Raw genomic sequence first — 19,466 nt, forward strand, 5'->3', positions numbered from 1 at the left:
CCCACCCCCAAGCCCTACCAAGAACCCACCCGAAGCCGGACAGACACCCACCTGGAGCCCGAACAGTCAAAACACCCAGAGCCCGCCAGTTTAGTAAACCAGAGCCCGCCAGTTGAGTGAACCGGAGCCCGCCAGTTGAGTGAACTGGAACCCGTCAGTTGAGTACCTGGAGCCCGCCCCGAGCCCTACCGAGAACCCATCCCGATCCCTACAGAGAACCCACCCCGAGCTCGACCAAGAACCTACCCCGAGCCCTACAAAGGTTCCCCAAGTCCGAGAGCCCATACCAAACCCGAAAGAGCCCACCCCGAGCCTGACCGGGAGTCAACCCCAAGCCCTACCAAGACCCCACCCCCAAGCCCTACCAAGACCCCACCCCCAAGCCCTACCAAGACCCCACCCCCAAGCCCTACCAAGACCCCACCCCCAAGCCCTACCAAGAACCCACCCCCAAGCCCTACCAAGACCCCACCCCCAAGCCCTACCAAGACCCCACCCCCAAGCCCTACCAAGACCCCACCCCCAAGCCCTACCAAGACCCCACCCCCAAGCCCTACCAAGACCCCACCCCCAAGCCCTACCAAGACCCCACCCCCCAAGCCCTACCAAGACCCCACCCCCCAAGCCCTACCAAGAACCCACCCCCCAAGCCCTACCAAGAACCCACCCCCAAGCCCTACCAAGAACCCACCCCCAAGCCCTACCAAGAACCCACCCCCAAGCCCTACCAAAAACTCACCCCCAAGCCCTACCAAGAACCCACCCCCAAGCCCTACCAAGAACCCACCCCCAAGCCCTACCAAGAACCCACCCCCAAGCCCTAACAAGAACCCACCCCCAAGCCCTACCAAGAACCCACCCCCAAGCCCTACCAAGAACCCACCCGAAGCCGGACAGACACCCACCTGGAGCCCGAACAGTCACCCACCCGGAGCCCGACCAGTCAAACACCCGGAGCCCGCCAGTTTAGTAAACCGGAGCCCGCCAGTTGAGTGAACCGGAGCCCGCCAGTTGAGTGAACTGGAACCCGTCAGTTGAGTACCTGTAGCCCGCCCCGAGCCCTACCGAGAACCCATCCCGATCCCTACAGAGAACCTGCCCTGAGCCCTACCAAGAACCCACCCCAAGCCCTACAGAGAACCCACCCTGAGCCCGACCAAGAACCTACCCCGAGCCGTACAGAGGTTCCCCAAGCCCGAGAGCCTATCCCGATCCCGAAAGAGCCCACCCCGAGCCTGACCGGGAGCCAACCCCAAACCCTACCAAGAACCCACCCCCAAGCCCTACCAAGAACCCACCCCCAAGCCCTACCAAGAACCCACCCCCAAGCCCTACCAAGAACCCAGCCCCAATACCTACCAAGAACCCACCCCAAGCCCTACCAAGAACCCACCCGAAGCCGGACAGACACCCACCTGGAGCCCGAACAGTCACCCACCCGGAGCCCGACCAGTCAAACACCCGGAGCCCGCCAGTTTAGTAAACCGGAGCCCGCCAGTTGAGTGAACCGGAGCCCGCCAGTTGAGTGAACTGGAACCCGTCAGTTGAGTACCTGGAGCCTGCCCCGAGCCCAACCGAGAACCCACCCAGAGCCCTAACGAGAACCTACCCTGATCCCTACAGAGAACCCACCCCGAGTCCTATCAAGAACCCACTCTGAGCCCTACAGAGAGCCCACCCTGAGCCTGACCAAGAACCTACCCCGAGCCCTACAGAGGTAACCCAAGCCCGAGAGCCCATCCCGAACCCGAAAGAGCCCACCCCAAGCCTGACCGAGAGCCAACCCTAAGCCCTACCAAGAACCCACCCCCAAGCCCTACCAAGAACCCACCCGAAGCCGGACAGACACCCATCTGGAGCCCGAACAGTCACCCACCCGGAGCCCGACCAGTCAAACACCCGGAGCCCGCCAGTTTAGTAAACCGGAGCCCGCCAGTTGAGTGAACCGGAGCCCGCCAGTTGAGTGAACTGGAACCCATCAGTTGAGTACCTGGAGCCCGCCCCGAGCCCTACCGAGAACCCACCCTGAGCCCGACCAAGAACCTACCCCGAGCCCTACAGAGGTTCCCCAAGCCCGAGAGCCTATCCCGATCCCGAAAGAGCTCACCCCGAGCCCTACCGAGAACCCACCCCCCAAGCCCTACCGAGAACCCACCCCCCAAGCCCTACCGAGAACCCACCCCCCAAGCCCTACCGAGAACCCACCCCCCAAGCCCTACCGAGAACCCACCCCCCAAGCCCTACCGAGAACCCACCCCCCACGCCCTACCGAGAACCCACCCCCCAAACCCTACCGAGAACCCACCCCCCAAGCCCTACCGAGAACCCACCCCCCAAGCCCTACCGAGAACCCAGCCCAAAGCCCTACCAAGAACCCAGCCCCAATACCTACCAAGAACCCACCCCAAGCCCTACCAAGAACCCACCCGAAGCCGGACAGACACCCACCTGGAGCCCGAACAGTCACCCACCCGGAGCCCGACCAGTCAAACACCCGGAGCCCGCCAGTTTAGTAAACCGGAGCCCGCCAGTTGAGTGAACCGGAGCCCGCCAGTTGAGTACCTGGAGCCCGCCCCGAGCCCTACCGAGAACCCACCCTGAGCCCGACCAAGAACCTACCCCGAGCCCTACAGAGGTTCCCCAAGCCCGAGAGCCTATCCCGATCCCGAAAGAGCCCATCCCGAGCCCTACCGAGAACCCACCCCCCAAACCCTACCGAGAACCCACCCCCCAAGCCCTACCGAGAACCCACCCCCCAAGCCCTACCAAAACCCACCCCCAAGCCCTACCAAGAACCCAGCCCTAATACCTACCAAGAACCCACCCCAAGCCCTACCAAGAACCCACCCCAAGCCCTACCAAGAACCCACCCCAAGCCCTACCAAGAACCCACCCGAAGCTGGACAGACACCCACCTGGAGCCCGAACAGTCACCCACCCGGAGCCCGACCAGTCAAACACCCGGAGCCCGCCAGTTTAGTAAACCGGAGCCCGCCAGTTGAGTGAACCGGAGCCCGCCAGTTGAGTGAACTGGAACCCGTCAGTTGAGTACCTGGAGCCCGCCCCAAGCCCTACCGAGAACCCACCCCCCCAAGCCCTACCGAGAACCCACCCCCCCAAGCCCTACCGAGAACCCACCCCCCCCAAGCCCTACCGAGAACCCACCCCCCCAAGCCCTACCGAGAACCCACCCCCCCAAGCCCTACCGAGAACCCACCCCCCCAAGCCCTACCGAGAACCCACCCCCCCAAGCCCTACCGAGAACCCACCCCCCAAGCCCTACCGAGAACCCACCCCCCCATGCCCTACCGAGAACCCACCCCCCCATGCCCTACCGAGAACCCACCCCCCCCAAGCCCTACCGAGAACCCACCCCCCCAAACCCTACCGAGAACCCACCCCCCAAGCCCTACCGAGAACCCACCCCCCAAGCCCAACCGAGAACCCAGCCCAAAGCCCTACCGAGAACCCAGCCCAAAGCCCTACCGAGAACCCAGCCCAAAGCCCTACCGAGAACCCAGCCCCAATACCTACCAAGAACCCACCCCAAGCCCTACCAAGGACCCACCCGAAGCCGGACAGACACCCACCTGGAGCCCGAACAGTCACCCACCCGGAGCCCGACCAGTCAAACACCCGGAGCCCGCCAGTTTAGTAAACCGGAGCCCGCCAGTTGAGTGAACCGGAGCCCGCCAGTTGAGTGAACTGGAACCCGTCAGTTGAGTACCTGGAGCCTGCCCCGAGCCCTACCGAGAACCCACCCTGAGCCCGACCAAGAACCTACCCCGAGCCCTACAGATGTTCCCCAAGCCCGAGAGCCTATCCCGATCCCGAAAGAGCCCACCCCGAGCCTGACCGGGAGCCAACCCCAAACCCTACCAAGAACCCACCCCCAAGCCCTACCAAGAACCCACCCCCAAGCCTTACCAAGAACCCACCCCCAAGCCCTACCAAGAACCCTGCCCTAATACCTACCAAGAACCCACCCCAAGCCCTACCAAGAACCCACCCGAAGCTGGACAGACACCCACCTGGAGCCCGAACAGTCACCCACCCGGAGCCCGACCAGTCAAACACCCGGAGCCCGCCAGTTTAGTAAACCGGAGCCCGCCAGTTGAGTGAACCGGAGCCCGCCAGTTGAGTGAACTGGAACCCGTCAGTTGAGTACCTGGAGCCCGCCCCGAGCCCTACCGAGAACCCACCCTGAGCCCGACCAAGAACCTACCCCGAGCCCTACAGAGGTTCCCAAAGCCCGAGAGCCTATCCCGATCCCGAAAGAGCCCACCCCGAGCCCTACCGAGAACCCACCCCCCAAGCCTTACCGAGAACCCACCCCCCAAGCCCTACCGAGAACCCACCCCCCAAGCCCTACCAAAACCCACCCCCCAAGCCCTACCAAAACCCACCCCCAAGCCCTACCAAGAACCCAGCCCTAATACCTACCAAGAACCCACCCCAAGCCCTACCAAGAACCCACCCCAAGCCCTACCAAGAACCCACCCGAAGCTGGACAGACACCCACCTGGAGCCTGAACAGTCACCCACCCGGAGCCCGACCAGTCAAACACCCGGAGCCCGCCAGTTTAGTAAACCGGAGCCCGCCAGTTGAGTGAACCGGAGCCCGCCAGTTGAGTGAACTGGAACCCGTCAGTTGAGTACCTGGAGCCCGCCCCGAGCCCTACCGAGAACCCACCCTGAGCCCGACCAAGAACCTACCCCGAGCCCTACAGAGGTTCCCCAAGCCCGAGAGCCTATCCCGATCCCGAAAGAGCCCACCCCGACCGAGAACCCACCCCCCAAGCCCTACCGAGAACCCACCCCCCCAAGCCCTACCGAGAACCCAGCCCCAAGCCCTACCGAGAACCCAGCCCCAAGCCCTACCGAGAACCCAGCCCCAAGCCCTACCGAGAACCCAGCCCCAAGCCCTACCGAGAACCCACCCCCCAAGCCCTACCGAGAACCCAGCCCCAAGCCCTACCGAGAACCCAGCCCCAAGCCCTACCGAGAACCCACCCCCAAGCCCTACCGAGAACCCACCCCCAAGCCCTACCGAGAACCCACCCCAAGCCCTACCGAGAACCCACCCGAAGCCGGACAGACACCCACCTGGAGCCCGAACAGTCACCCACCCGGAGCCCGACCAGTCAAACACCCGGAGCCCGCCAGTTTAGTAAACCGGAGCCCGCCAGTTGAGTGAACCGGAGCCCGCCAGTTGTGTGAACTGGAACCCGTCAGTTGAGTACCTGGAGCCCGCCCCGAGCCCTACCGAGAACCCACCCTGGGCCCGACCAAGAACCTACCCCGAGCCCTACAGAGGTACCCCAAGCCCGAGAGCCCATCCCGAACCCGAAAGAGCCCATGCACCCTGAGCCTGACCGGGAGCCAACCCTAAGTCCTACCAAGAACCCACCCCGAAGCCCTACCAAGAACATACCCGAAGCCGGACAGACACCCACCTGGAGCCCGAACAGTCACCCACCCGGAGCCCGACCAGTCAAACACCCGGAGCCCGCCAGTTTAATAAACCGGAGCCCGCCAGTTGAGTGAACCGGAGCCCGCCAGTTGAGTGAACTGGAACCCGTCAGTTGAGTACCTGGAGCCCGCCCCGAGCCCTACCGAGAACCCACCCCGAGCCCTACCGAGAACCCACCCCGAGCCCTACAGAGAACCCCCCCCCCCGAGCCCTACCAAGAACCCACAGACCCCCGAGCCCTACCAAGAACCCACACCCCCCCGAGCCCTACCAAGAACCCACACCCCCCCGAGCCCTACCAAGAACTCACACCTCCCCGAGCCCTACCAAGAACCCACACCTCCCCGAGCCCTACCAAGAACCCCCCCCCCCCGAGCCCTACCAAGAACCCACACCCCCCGAGCCCTACCAAGAACCCCCCCCCCCCCCGAGCCCTACCAAGAACCCACACCCCCCCGAGCCCTACCAAGAACCCACACCCCCCCCCCCGCCCTACCAAGAACCCACACCCCCCCCGAGCCCTACCAAGAACCCACACCCCCCCGAGCCCTACCAAGAACCCACACCCCCCCCGAGCCCTACCAAGAACCCCCCCCCCCCGAGCCCTACCAAGAACCCCCCCCCCCCCGAGCCCTACCAAGAACCCACACCCCCCCCCCCCGAGCCCTACCAAGAACCCACACCCCCCCCGAGCCCTACCAAGAACCCATACCCCCCCCCCCGAGCCCTACCAAGAACCCACACCCCCCCCCCCCCCGAGCCCTACCAAGAACCCACACCCCCCCCCCGAGCCCTACCAAGAACCCCCCCCCCCCCCCCCCGAGCCCTACCAAGAACCCACACCCCCCCCCGAGCCCTACCAAGAACCCACACCCCCCCCCGAGCCCTACCAAGAACCCACACCCCCCCCCCCATGCCCTACCAAGAACCCACACCCCCCCCCCCCGAGCCCTACCAAGAACCCACACCCCCCCCCCAAGCCCTACCAAGAACCCACACCCCCCCAAGCCCTACCAAGAACCCACACCCCCCCAAGCCCTACCAAGAACCCACACCCCCCCAAGCCCTACCAAATACCCACACCCCCCCAAGCCTTACCAAGAACCCACACCCCCCCAAGCCCTACCAAGAACCCACACCCCCTCCAAGCCCTACCAAGAACCCACACCCCCCCCAAGCCCTACCAAGAACCCACACCCCCCCCCAAGCCCTACCAAGAACCCACACCCCCCCAAGTCCTACCAAGAACCCACACCCTCCCAAGCCCTACCAAGAACCCACACCACCCCAAGCCCTACCAAGTACCCACACCCCCCCAAGCCCTACCAAGTACCCCCCCCCCCCAAGCCCTACCAAGAACCCACACCCCCCAAGCCCTACCAAGAACCCACACCACCCCAAGCCCTACCAAGAACCCACACCCCCCCAAGCCCTACCAAGAACCCCCCCCCCCCCCAAGTCCTACCAAGAACCCACACCCCCCCCCAAGTCCTACCAAGAACCCACACCCCCCCAAGCCCTACCAAGAACCCACACCCCCCCCAAGCCCTACCAAGTACCCACACCCCCCCCAAGCCCTACCAAGAACCCACACCCCCCAAGCCCTACCAAGAACCCACACCGGGCCAAGCCCTACCAAGAACCCACACCCCCCCAAGCCCTACCAAGAACCCCCCCCCAAGTCCTACCAAGAACCCACACCCCCCCCCCAAGTCCTACCAAGTACCCACACCCCCCAAGCCCTACCAAGAACCCACCCGAAGCCGGACACCCACCTGGAGCCCGAACAGTCACCCACCCAGAGCCCGCCAGTTGAGTACCTAAAGCCTGCCCGGAGCCCCGACCGACAACCCACCCCAAAGCCCCGACCGACAACCCACCCCGGAACCCCGACCGACAACCCACCCCGGAGCCCCGACCGACAACCCACCCCGGAGCCCCGACCGTATCTCAGAATTCTCATTATCTGCTGATGTAGACCTGACCAAATGTAAACTGTGTATCAAGATTGTAACTTGCTTAGCTAAATGAGATCGTATTCCAGGGACCTGCCCGAAACACTACGCGTACTAGTGGCTGTACAAGAATGTAACAACTCTTGTATATATCCCCCCCCCCCCCAAAAAAAAAAAAAAAAGTTATGGGGTTCAGTCCAAGAGCCCATTATGTGCCTCTATAACCCTCTCCACTACCACCCACAAGATGGGTATGGGGTGCATAATAAATGAACTAAACTAAACTATTGCAGTATTTGTACATTGGCCTGTCGCTTGTCACTAAACTTAGTTGTTAACTATTAACTTGATGAAATAATATTACCTTATACGCGAGAATAATTCTGAATACACAGCGATAAAATTGACGAATGAGGCTTTGGGTCGGGCGGCGGCGTAGGCCAGCCTGGCCTGAGGACAGGCAATTGTAAATGCCTCTCCCTCTATATACTTCAAGTGAAAATAATTGCCAACAGAACGTAAATACCGAACCTACTATACGCCTAATTAATTATAGAATATAAAATTAATTTATACACGATAAAAACTATTTTTAATACACAGTACATGAAAGTCGATAATAAATGCGTCTTGGGATGTGGGGGTAGACGACCGCCGCGTTAACGAGCCTAGCCTGACGACGGGGTAGTTTAACAATGGGGAAGTGTATTCTACATAATATCCTACCCATATAATGTTGACAAATCATGATCCTCAAAATCTTCCACAATATCCGAGAGAGAACAGACTATTTAGCATTAGTGGAATACAAACATTTGAATACTACAGAACCCGGATGAAAAAAAAAATACGAAATCAATGACCCGCGAGACATTACAAAACTCAATGTTATAATAGCGAGCAAATGTATAATGCATTAAGCCTTGTAGGTGGAGGTAGACTATATATTCATGCGTACCTCCCAACTGCTCAGATATTTAAAAAAAAAAAAACTTATCAGCCTTACCTACACGGGAGCGACATGCTCACGGCGCCGCTGCTTCTTGACGACTGACGGGGTCGTCGTCGATACCCCGTAGCGACCAACCGATCCAGAGACTCCCTGCCTAAAATTATTTGAACGCCTTATTGAAATTCCTAGTGTATAGCGCCAGGAATGTGTAAATTAATATTTATATGCATTATAGGCCTTTCTAAAGTAATTTATAGATCTGAATATCATATATTGTCTAACAAACGAATTATTTAAGTTAAGATTTTAATTATGCCACATACAAGTCTCATCGAGGCACATAATCGGTTCAGGAATTGGCCGTTAAGTCTCATCGCACACAAGAAGATTCGTCAGCGGATTTTTTTTTATTTATATATAAAAAAAAAGTTTTTAAATTCTTGTAAAGCCACTAGCACGCATAGCGTTTCGGGCAGGTACTTAATCCGTGGTGTATATACAGTCTCCGTGGTGTAGTGGTAAGACACTCGCCTGGCGTTCCGCGAGCGCTATGTCATGGGTTCGTATCCTGGACCTATAATAATAATAATAATAATAATTTTTATTTAGGTAAGGTACATACATAAAGAGATTTTACAAAGTTTGTTGGCTTTATAGATAGAGCTTGTACATACAATGCCTAAAGCCACTATTACGCAAAGCGTTTCGGGCAGGAAAAACATTAATGACTAAAGCTTAAAACTAATGGGTAAAAAGAATAAGATGTGTTGAGTACAAATAAAAATAGAGGTAAAAGAGGGGGGAACATTGTTGAAAAAGCAGCACAAATACAATTACAAATTATTACAGAAAATTACATTCAAAGAGCGTTGATTTGAAAAACAAAAAAAACAAAAAACATACATGGGTTGACAACAGAGGGGTAAGGTGGGTTACAGGGGAATTTATTAGGTATAGCTTCGTTTTTAACTTAAACTGGTTGAGAGAGGTACAGTCTTTAACATGGTTGGGAAGGTCATTCCACATTCTGGGCCCCTTGATTTGTAGAGCATTTCTGGTTTGATTAAGTCGTACTCTAGGAATATCAAAACTGTATTTCTGGTGTGGTGCTCATGGGTTCTGTTACAACCTTCTATGAAGCTTTTGAGATCAGGATTGGCATTATAGTTTAGCGTTTTATATATGTATAATACACATGAGAGAATGTGCAGTGACTTAATGTCTAACATATTCAGAGATTTGAGTAGGGGTACCGAGGGGGTATCTTATGATAATGAGGTTTCAATGCTTGAAGTCAATAATCAAAGTGAGGCTTCACCACTGTAGCGAGTAAGCCTTATAAGTTACCTGAATACCTGAATTACCTGAATTATTACCTGAATAAACATATGTTTAGTCATTATTATGAAATTGAAATTCAAATAAGTTTATTGAGGTAAAATAAACACAAAGGGATGATGTAGCTCAAGCTATTCTCACCCCGTTCAGTACATCGTGTTAATACATACATATACACACATCACAAACAATAAACATATTACCAAACATTCTGAGAGATAAACTTGCACATTTCCTTTATTATTATGTATATAATAGCGGCGAGGGAGTGTGAGTGCGCAGGTCGGTGTTCACTTGTGGGGTGAGCGGCGGCGGCGGCGGCCCCGAGGCCTGGCCCCGGCCTCATGTGGTGAACGTGGCGCTGGACACTGACGGTCGTGAGTTGCTCCTCTTGATTCTCGGTTTTCTCAGTTCCTCACACCCGTAGTGAGTTGTGGGCGGCGTGGTGGGTGTCGTGGGCGGCGGGTGGGGCGTGTAGCGGGAAGGTATATTGGGGAATATGAGGGTTTTAGGCGAAATTTGTGTTTGTGGACTTGGGATTTGCAGGACACCATGTGGTGGTGTAGCTAGACGGCCCCGTCACTTCCCGCAAGACAATTTTGGCTTCTTAATGAGAGATTAGTAATGTTTTAATGCGTGCATTGTGAGTGTAAGCCTGGCTTACCGGGTGGTGTGGTGTGTAGGGAATTTAATGGAGCTGTAGGCAGGTCGCAGACCATTATTAAGTCAAAAGTCTAAACTATGCCGTCTGCACGCACTATAGCGACCCTAGGAGTTCATGTTTGTTATTAACACGGTGGGTTGTGGGCTTTAGGTTAGAAGTGTTTGTGTAATTGAAATGTATATGACATTTGGTTTCACGTAATTTTTAAAACTAGCATTGCCTAAAAAAAAATAAAAAATAAAAATATTGGGTTTCTAATGAGTTATTTATCTTGGTATTTGATCAATCTGTATACAGTACTTGGACAGGCCACAAATTGTACTTAGCATAACATTGATACTAGTATAAACACACTTGATTCACACTCCAAAGGTTGCTGGGGTTAGTCATTAGTCAGCGATCCATAGACATAGACTCAAAGCCTCATTAAATTACGAATCCAAAGGTGAGAATAATTTTACTTTGAAATATAATGAGACCAAAATTTGTGAGAATTCGTAAGAAAATTTGTATGAGCCTCGAGGAGTATTGTAACATGCTCTGGGTACTGCCAAGCATATGCCTGGGTGAGTACCCAGAGCATAGATTTAAAGCCTCCTCGTGGCTCCGACTGATTTTCTCATTGATCACATTGTAATTTCTTCGTGCACCAAAATTGGTGGAAGACGATGACCATAAGTGCGCCATCATCTGGTCTTATTTTGTTATAAAGTTGAGTAAAATTGCTTTTTCACATTCTACAAGTTAAGCAAATGTTATATTTCATCTTGTGTAATTTAAAGACTTTGGATGGCTTTGGGGTACTATGGATCCTTTACTTTTACAATTTAACCTCATTTCATATAGTATTTTGCTTTTTCATGTCCATTTCCAGTGCTGCAATATATATATTCAGCTTTATGCATCAGCCATATGTTAGACCAATTGACTAGTTTTTAGGTCATCTTGCACTCTGCTGCTGTAAGTGTTGTAGCATTGCTGTTTGGTTCTGGCAAACTTTTAGTGTGCTTCTAAAGTACATTTGTAATTTACTTTTATATAAAAAATAAGGCATAAGTCCTAACTGAACACTATCACTGCATCAAGCCATCTGTTTTCATGTGACAACTTTGTGATGCAGGGATAATAACATTAACTGAATTTTTTTAAATGTGCAAGATTTCAATATTGCCAAATAATTTTCATTTCATTTGTTCACAAAGCGTGAAAAACATTTCTCGTTAAAATGTAAAATTTAATATTTTTTTGCACCCTATTGAGCACCTTAAGGTGCTATTTGTACTGCAGGAATTGATGCATTTCCATCCAATGCTGAATTTTTTTGTGCCCAGTTTGCCAATTTTCCATTCACGAGTCTTTTATACCATGCACACTTATCTTGAAAACAAGTTTTCTATGGTGAACTTTGTTGAAAGTTCAACATTTTCGAAATTTTTGGTTGCCTAACGTATCTGCTAGCCTTTGTTGAAAGGCTAGCAGATACATTAAGCACTTTTTACAATGCTGGGAATTGTCGATCTTTTGTTAAAAGTGCACTGTTTTGAATGTTTCCACAAATTAAGTCTACTGACATTAAACTTATTGGTGGATAATTACACATCAGATTTGGCTCTTTTTTGTGTTACATTTGCACGGTTCCATTCTGGTAAAACTACTGTATTCCTGTTGTAAGGGTAAAAAATTTGTTTTGCAATTTGGCTTTTTACTTTAACACTGCAGTGTGGCTATTATCAAAATTGCTACCTCATGTCCAAAAAGAATATTTGTTCCTAAATACTAATGTTTGTACACAAGAAGCAAGGTGGCAAGGTCGGTGTCTGTTAGATGCAAGGTTTGCAGTGTGATACGGCTAAATGGATGTTAGTTTCTTTACTATTTTACACTGTTTAAACTCGTGAACAAATACACAAGGGCTTTGACGAGGATTCGAACCTGCGACAGAGCATCCCAGACGCTGCCTTAATCGACTGAGCCCTTGTGGATTTGTTCATTTGATGCATCACACTATTGTGATTTGTGTGTAATTGTATAAACTCCTTTGTACATATTGGCAGTACATTGTGATGTGTACTTTTTGCAAGGAACCTTATGAGCACAACCTTAAAAGAATGTCTGATCCACTCATTTGCTGTGATATGGCTAAAAATGTCATTCAGGCATGGAATCAAATTCCAGCAGTAAACAGCAAAGATAAACAGTCCCCCTAGTACTTGATAACTTTACTTACATAGCAGTTACAAAGCTGCAGCAGAATTTTTCATGTCACAGTAAACATTAGCATTATAGCTATCATAACTATGATTTGTGTAAAAACTGGGCAACTACTAGCTATGTGACCAAAACTACAGCAGCAATGGACAAATCATAGTTAAAGCACTTAGGGATAGTAAATACTGTACAAAAATATGGTAAGTAAAAATCTTATTAAAACCTGCTATATCTGCTTCATAATTTATTAGTCTGGCTTTTATAATTTTAACCCTTACAATGTCTGGAAAAATGGTTTGTAAAAAAAAAAACGAAATGCATGCAAAATATCAGAAAAATTGGTAAAATAAATCTCATTTCACTGGGTGGAGGTGCTCTGCAAGGCTGCAATCACTTGTCAACCTTTGCTGCTCGATTTTGCTGATGCTTCCCGTTTTATCTTTCACTGGTTTTCATTCTTTATTTACATCCATTGAGCTATTATAGCCTTATTTGCATCATACATGTAAAACCCAAATAATAGTTTATATTAAAATTAATTAAAAAAAATAAAATTGGTAATGACAAAAATTGCATTACCCTGTGAATGTACATACTGTACAATATTATGACTGCTACCTAAGGATTATGGTTGAATGGTGTAGGGTTCTGAGGCTAGTTATTAATAATTAGTAGGAATTTAAAGTACAAAAATCATTGCACAAATGTTTGGATAAGGCAAATAGGCTACTGGGATTTTTTTCTGTTGGCAACAAAACACTTCATATTATTCCCGAATTAACTTTCTCTTCTTGGGTCTCATTTCGATTATGCAGTTCAGTTGTCACCATGCCATAATGTACATACATAAACAGTATAGAATGTACATGTATAAACTTGAACACTTTCAGTGAATTATGAGTGTTATCCCAGAAATTAGCAGCCTTCCACATGAGACGTTTTAGATTGTTACTCTGAACAAAAAGTTCCAAGCAGCACGTGCTATGATGAACCCATCATACTCACCTGGCACAGGAGACTGAGAACACTTAATTTATTTTCTTTAGAAAGGCAAAGCCTCGAGTGACACGATTGAAGTGTACAAGTGGAGGAATGTATAGAACAAGGGTGATAGTAATAAGGTATTAGATATATCAGCACAATAAAACATGAAATAATTTATATAAATTGGAAAAGTATATTTAGGTCAGACCTGTGTAAATACAGGTTACAAAGATTGTAAATTTGTCGAACAAATTACTGGGTAACATAAGATACAGGATCACTTCATTGTTTTAAGTGCAGGCTATTCATATACATGAGTTGAGTTTGGATGGATATAAATGGGAGCTGTCTCACGTTAAAATTTCTAGCCTGGTGCCCCTCAATGTAAGTAATACTGTTAAATATATGCACAGTTGAGGGATTTAATACTGTTGTACACAGATATCACAATAGCGTGATACATCAAATGAACAAATATGGGGGAATTGCGTAAAATCCTGGTTTGTCTCGGAGAGGCTGCAGGATCCAAGTAAATTCGGTAGAATTTCTGATTGCCATTCTTATACCATGTTGTATAAGCTCAGTCGATTAAGGCAGCGTCTGGGATGCCCTCGGACGCAGGTTCGAATCCTCGTTACGGCCCTTGTGGATTTGTTCATTTAATATTGTTATACAATACCGCATGGCATGTAGCGGTACGAAGTTACTGAAAACCCATCAGACTTGTCGGTGGATAACTAAATTTTTTTTTATTTTATTCTCCCAAAATATCAAGTATAAAATACGGTAGTTACAAATTACGTTAGTTTAAACAGTATATAGTATGCATTGTTTTAGTTAATATTTTCTTTTTTCTTTTCAGGAGGACATCCTATAGTTCAGCATGTCTGACGTGGAAGGGTAAGTTAATAACTTGTTAATCATGTTAAAATGGTACTTTTTTGAATAAGCGAAGAAAAGCTTGAAGCAAATTTGAGTAGGAAAGAAATTTGTAACCTAATTGCCATTTCTGTTACCTAAATTCATTGCAATATGGCAATCTCTGTACGTTCTCAATATTAATGTTAAAATTTCTGTATCAGATCTTCAGTTTATGTCCTAACAAATGATTCATTTAATTATTTCCTCACACCCAAACAATTATTTATGCTAATGCCTTGCTAATGTTACATCTGAAGTTCAGTGAAGTGATAGTTACCCACTTACCTGACCAGACTGGATTTTTTTTTTTAGCTTCAACCCTGCAACTGTGCATCAGTCGGGGTTGTTTTAAGTATAAATCATAACTCCCACACAAGGGGGGGCTCATCTGCATCCTTGGGCCTCCAGTAACCATTCCCCATCTTGAAAAAAAATACCAAGTCTCACTTTCATTCTAAGGCCTTAGTAAACAGATGATCATGTCTGGCACATCACCATCCAGTGTTTGATTGGTCAGGGAGACCATACTAGGAGCCATTGAACTTTTTTTCTTTCTCAAATTATATATAATGTACACCATTTACACATCAATGCAATTAGTCAGCATGAAAAAACTAAATATAGAAACAAAGAAAATAAACATAAAAAAAATACAGCTAAACCTCAAGAGATAGACTTCAGTTTTTATGCTTCCAGGATGCCAATTAATATGCTTATCAATCCCCCCCGCCTTCCCACCCGCATTGCAGAATTGGTACATTTATCAGGTGTGCAGGGGTTAAAAACCCTGAGCTGGTTAAAAATGTTTGCTTTAATATGGACCAACTTAGTTTTCTATTTAAATTTAAAATGGCATAATTTTATCTATTATAAGATACAAATATTCAGCCTTCCCCAACCTTGTATAATGGGCCTCGTAGCCTGGTGGCTAGCGCGCAGGACTCATAATTCTGTGGCGCGGGTTCGAATCCCGCACGAGGCAGAAACAAATGGGCAAAGTTTTTCACCCTGAATGACCCCGTTACCTAGCAGTAAATAGGTACCTGGGAGTTAGTCAGCTGTCACGGGCTGCTTCCTGGGGGTGGAGGCCTGGTCTAGGACCGGGCCGCAGGGACACTAAAGCCCCGAAATCATCTCAAGATAACCTCAAGATAAGATAACCTGGATGGGTTGAGTTTAAAAAGTTTTTTACAAACCTGAATAGAAACCAGAATTCATAGTCATCTTGTGTGTGGGATTTAAATCAGGGCTAAGATAGTATAAAGTGTGTAGTTTTATTCAGATTGTTTATGGTTTACTGGATTTTTTCGCACTCTTCCCCACTCTTAATTTGTTTGAATTTTATTTATTTTCAGAGACGTTAGTGTTCCCGTGGCGGTGGGTGGCCCCATGGACTTGAACACCGCAGTCCAGGAAGTGCTTAAGCAGGCTCTTATGGCTGAAGGTCTTGCTCGTGGTCTTCATGAAGCTGTGAAGGCTCTTGATAAGTAAGCACACAATAATTTAACATTAATGAAAATGAACATGATAGTGTATGAAACTTTTAATAACCACTTCCTGCATAAAATGCGTCTTGTCATAGAGTAGCATGAGTCACTTGTTGGTTCATGTTGCTCAAAGATGATCTGGACTGTGCAAGGGAAGGAGAACAATTTTCATCCATACATGCTCCCTCAGGACCTCTTTCTTAATGTCTAATTGGGGTTGAGCTAATAAATGGATGGTACAGTCACCAATGTGTTATATCATGTTATATCATTGGTGTCAATAACCAATGTGTTATGAGCTAATAAATGGATGGTACAGTCACCAATGTGTTATATACTGATTATTAATAAATACTTGTATGGAGGAAAAAATATTAATTTAATGCTTTCAACAGACGCAAGGCACTTTTGTGCTTATTAGCCAACAATTGTGATGAACCTGGGTACTCTAAACTTGTTGAGGCCCTCTGTCAAGAACATCAGATAAAACTCTTGAAAGTTGATTCTAACAAGATGTTGGGCGAGTGGGCTGGTCTCTGCAAGATTGACCGTGAAGGGAAGGCTCGCAAGGTCGTTGGATGCTCATGTCTTGTTGTTACTGTAAGTACTGTATTAATAATTGTATGCCAAAATTCTTGCTCATCTTGAACTATAAAATTTCTTCAAATTATTTCCAACCCTTACAGTTCAGTTTCAAAATTTGATTGCACAATTTAAGAAAAAATTGGAAAATGGTCTTTCTTTGCAAATGAACTAGAGTAGGAAATATTAAAGCTGCATTCCCTCTGATACAGGCTTCATATATAAAGCCCTGAAATTCTATAGGGTTGTCCTTTAATTTTAAGTTTGTTTATTTAATGAAAAAATACAAAAATGGCGAGGCATTTATGATTAATGTTTAGTTTTAGCGTATTTATTTTTTCACTGGTACTGCATTGCCTCCACCTGCATTATTAGACCTTAGCTTTATTATTTTAATTCCACCAATGAAAGTAAAAGGAATTTTCTTGTTAATTCTTAATTTTGACTTATGTTCACTGAATTTTATTAGTCTTGTGTTAAAAGACCAATTAATTTAATTGTCTTGGGACAAATATTTCTTTTCCTTTGATATTAGGACTGGGTACAAAAGTCTTGGCGATTGTGTGAAAAGCTAGATCACTTAATCACCGACAGGAAAAGTTCTCAGATTGGAATTTGTTAAAGTGCAATGATGTATTGGTCTGTCAGTGTTTGTATCACAGAACATGCAGAACTTGCAAACAGATATACTTGTCACTAATATGTGCACTATTATATTCTTTGAACAGTAAACCATAGTTTTTGCTTTATTACACTGTTACTTGCATGTTGATACTGAATGACATTTTCCCTTTATAAGTGGTATAAGTGATAAGTCAAGCTGATGTAAGGCATTTTCATAGGGTAACTGCATTCTTTCTTTCCAGAATGTCTGTAAATACCTTTGCATGGTGTCACTTTTGTCATCTGTACTAAGTGTAAATGATTGCTAAAGTTTTTCAGACTGCGCTATTGTTTGCATCAACCAGTCTAGAACTTGTGAAAATTTAATTTGTGGGCAATGGCATGATTCGCACATAATCTATCATAAACTCTTAATCGATACTCTAGAGGATTCACCAAATTTATAGTTATAACCCTACAAATAACTTAAAAAATGCAAAGTAAATATTTTGTCGCCATGTGGGGCCTTGAGGAGTTCAGAATGTTTACTGTCCAGAACGAGAAGGGCCGAACCACAAAAGTGGTGGTTACTTCTTTCCGGCTTATTGTAATGTCTGGGCTGGTCAAGCATTGTACTGTTATATTTTGCCCGGGTGCTCTGTTAAACTCCTCTCCGCTGTTTGAATGTTTTAAATCTTCCCTTCTGTTCTTGTACTATTATTTCAGCTTCTGCACCATTGTTTTATATCCATTCTGCCTGTAGAGTTGCTAGGCTATTAAAGCCATTACTCTGTCTTTAGACAGAATAATGTTATCCAGATGATATGCTTCAGGCATGCAAATCTGTCCTGCATATCAAAAAAAAAGGTGGTGACCTTCTTGCAATCCTTTATTATTTTTCACTTTTGGACAAGAACTGTGAAATTCACTTGTATATACATGTAATTGTTTGTTCAGAGCTCTTAAGAACATGTTTTCCAGGACTATGGTAAGGAGACCCAGGCTCATGATGTTGTCAATGAATATTTCAAGAGCAAGGGGCAGTAAGGAATTATATTCATGTAAGTATACTGCTATGTACTAAGTTATTAAAATACATAATGATGATACTCTTGATACAGAATTCCCGTGTTGGTATCTAAAGCTGATTTAATGAGTCTGAATTTGTTAGTTTTTCTTCATAATGTGTGTATAATTGTAGTAGTTTTAATTACACAATATTTTTTTTTTACCAGCAGATACAGCCATGGAGTACAACAGTGAATCGGAGCTGCAAGATTCTGCTTTGCATTTTCAAGGGGCTGCCGATTTCCACGTTTAAAAAAAATAAAATTAACAAAAAAAGTGAACACGTTTTTTCATTGGCTCATATGTTGACATTTATTATTCTGTAAAATTAGTCATATTATGCATAAGTAGAATGTGAAAATTCATTACTTTCAATCTGTCAAGCTGCTTTTACTTAAAACGCAGTGGCTAGCACGAACAAGCTATGAGACCTTGCCAGAAGGTTAAATATCAGAGCTGGTGTTACATATGATCTAACCTAGACACCTAACCTACAAATCTTAAAAGATACTATTTTATCGGTTATAGTCAGGCAATAGTAGATATAAACTACATGAGCAGTGGAATATTCATAAGTACGGTGCCTAAAGTTACAAAACTGCATTTCAGGCAATTATTTTTGTTTTCCCCTTTGCTGATCTCTTGAAAGCTTCCATTCTAGTTCACCTTTAACTATTTTTTCTAGTCATTTAGACAGTATGAAGATGCTCACAGGGTAGTGTCCTTTATAGATGTGTGGCTCCTCTTGCATCATCGATGGAATTACTCTTCTCACTGCGTAACGGCAGAACTTTGCTATTTTTGTGCTGTTCAGCTGCTTTATCAATCTACCTTTCATTTTCGCAGTGCCCTCACGGCTCTTAGTCCTGTAACCCGGTCCATCCTGTGGTGAAATTCAACATTGCAGATTCTAGCAGATTTAGGAAGAATTTTGCTGGGTTCCCAGCCATATTGGTGTCCTTAAATGAGTGCGGACGCTGCCCTAAGGAGGCTATTCGCACTTATCCCATCTGTAAAGGTGTTCTTTATTCCGGCATCTACTAATACTCATTCCTCAATCCTTACCAATTTGCAGAATCGTTGGTCTGTTACTGGTAACAAACTGCGTGTTCTTAGGGTAGCATGTATGGTCAATTCTTACCAATTGACCATACACGTTTTAACTCTTGGGCATTTAATAAGGGCGGCACCCCATTTTCTCTTAGTTGTGCATATCCTTGTTGAATGTCCA

At 47.5% G+C, this 19,466-nt stretch overlaps 1 protein-coding gene and 1 long non-coding RNA gene across 5 annotated transcripts in view; one reads left to right on the forward strand and one right to left on the reverse strand.

Moving 5' to 3' along the window:
* Positions 1-8,500, reverse strand: part of LOC123764762 (uncharacterized) — a 34,670-nt gene extending 26,170 nt beyond the window's left edge. For all 3 annotated transcript variants that reach the window (XR_006773619.2, XR_006773620.2, XR_006773618.2), the window contains exon 1: positions 8,435-8,500. This is a non-coding gene — a long non-coding RNA (uncharacterized lncRNA). The remainder of the gene's footprint in view (positions 1-8,434) is intronic.
* A 1,474-nt stretch (positions 8,501-9,974) lies between these two features.
* Positions 9,975-18,516, forward strand: RpS12 (ribosomal protein S12). 2 transcript variants are annotated; one of them, XM_045752870.1, is made up of 6 exons: positions 9,975-10,095; positions 14,437-14,474; positions 15,851-15,982; positions 16,378-16,582; positions 18,149-18,228; positions 18,403-18,516. In XM_045752870.1, the coding sequence occupies exons 2-5, from the start codon at positions 14,458-14,460 to the stop codon at positions 18,212-18,214; spliced, it is 420 nt and encodes a 139-aa protein (XP_045608826.1). In that variant the 5' UTR covers positions 9,975-10,095; positions 14,437-14,457; the 3' UTR covers positions 18,215-18,228; positions 18,403-18,516. The 2 variants fall into 2 exon arrangements, with proteins under 2 accessions (XP_045608826.1, XP_045608827.1); XM_045752871.1 differs by having other exon boundaries at positions 18,406-18,516.
* The last annotated feature ends 950 nt before the right edge of the window (positions 18,517-19,466 follow it).

This window comes from Procambarus clarkii, chromosome 48, assembly GCF_040958095.1.
Source record: "Procambarus clarkii isolate CNS0578487 chromosome 48, FALCON_Pclarkii_2.0, whole genome shotgun sequence".
In the NCBI taxonomy this organism is placed as follows: Eukaryota; Metazoa; Arthropoda; class Malacostraca; order Decapoda; family Cambaridae; genus Procambarus; species Procambarus clarkii.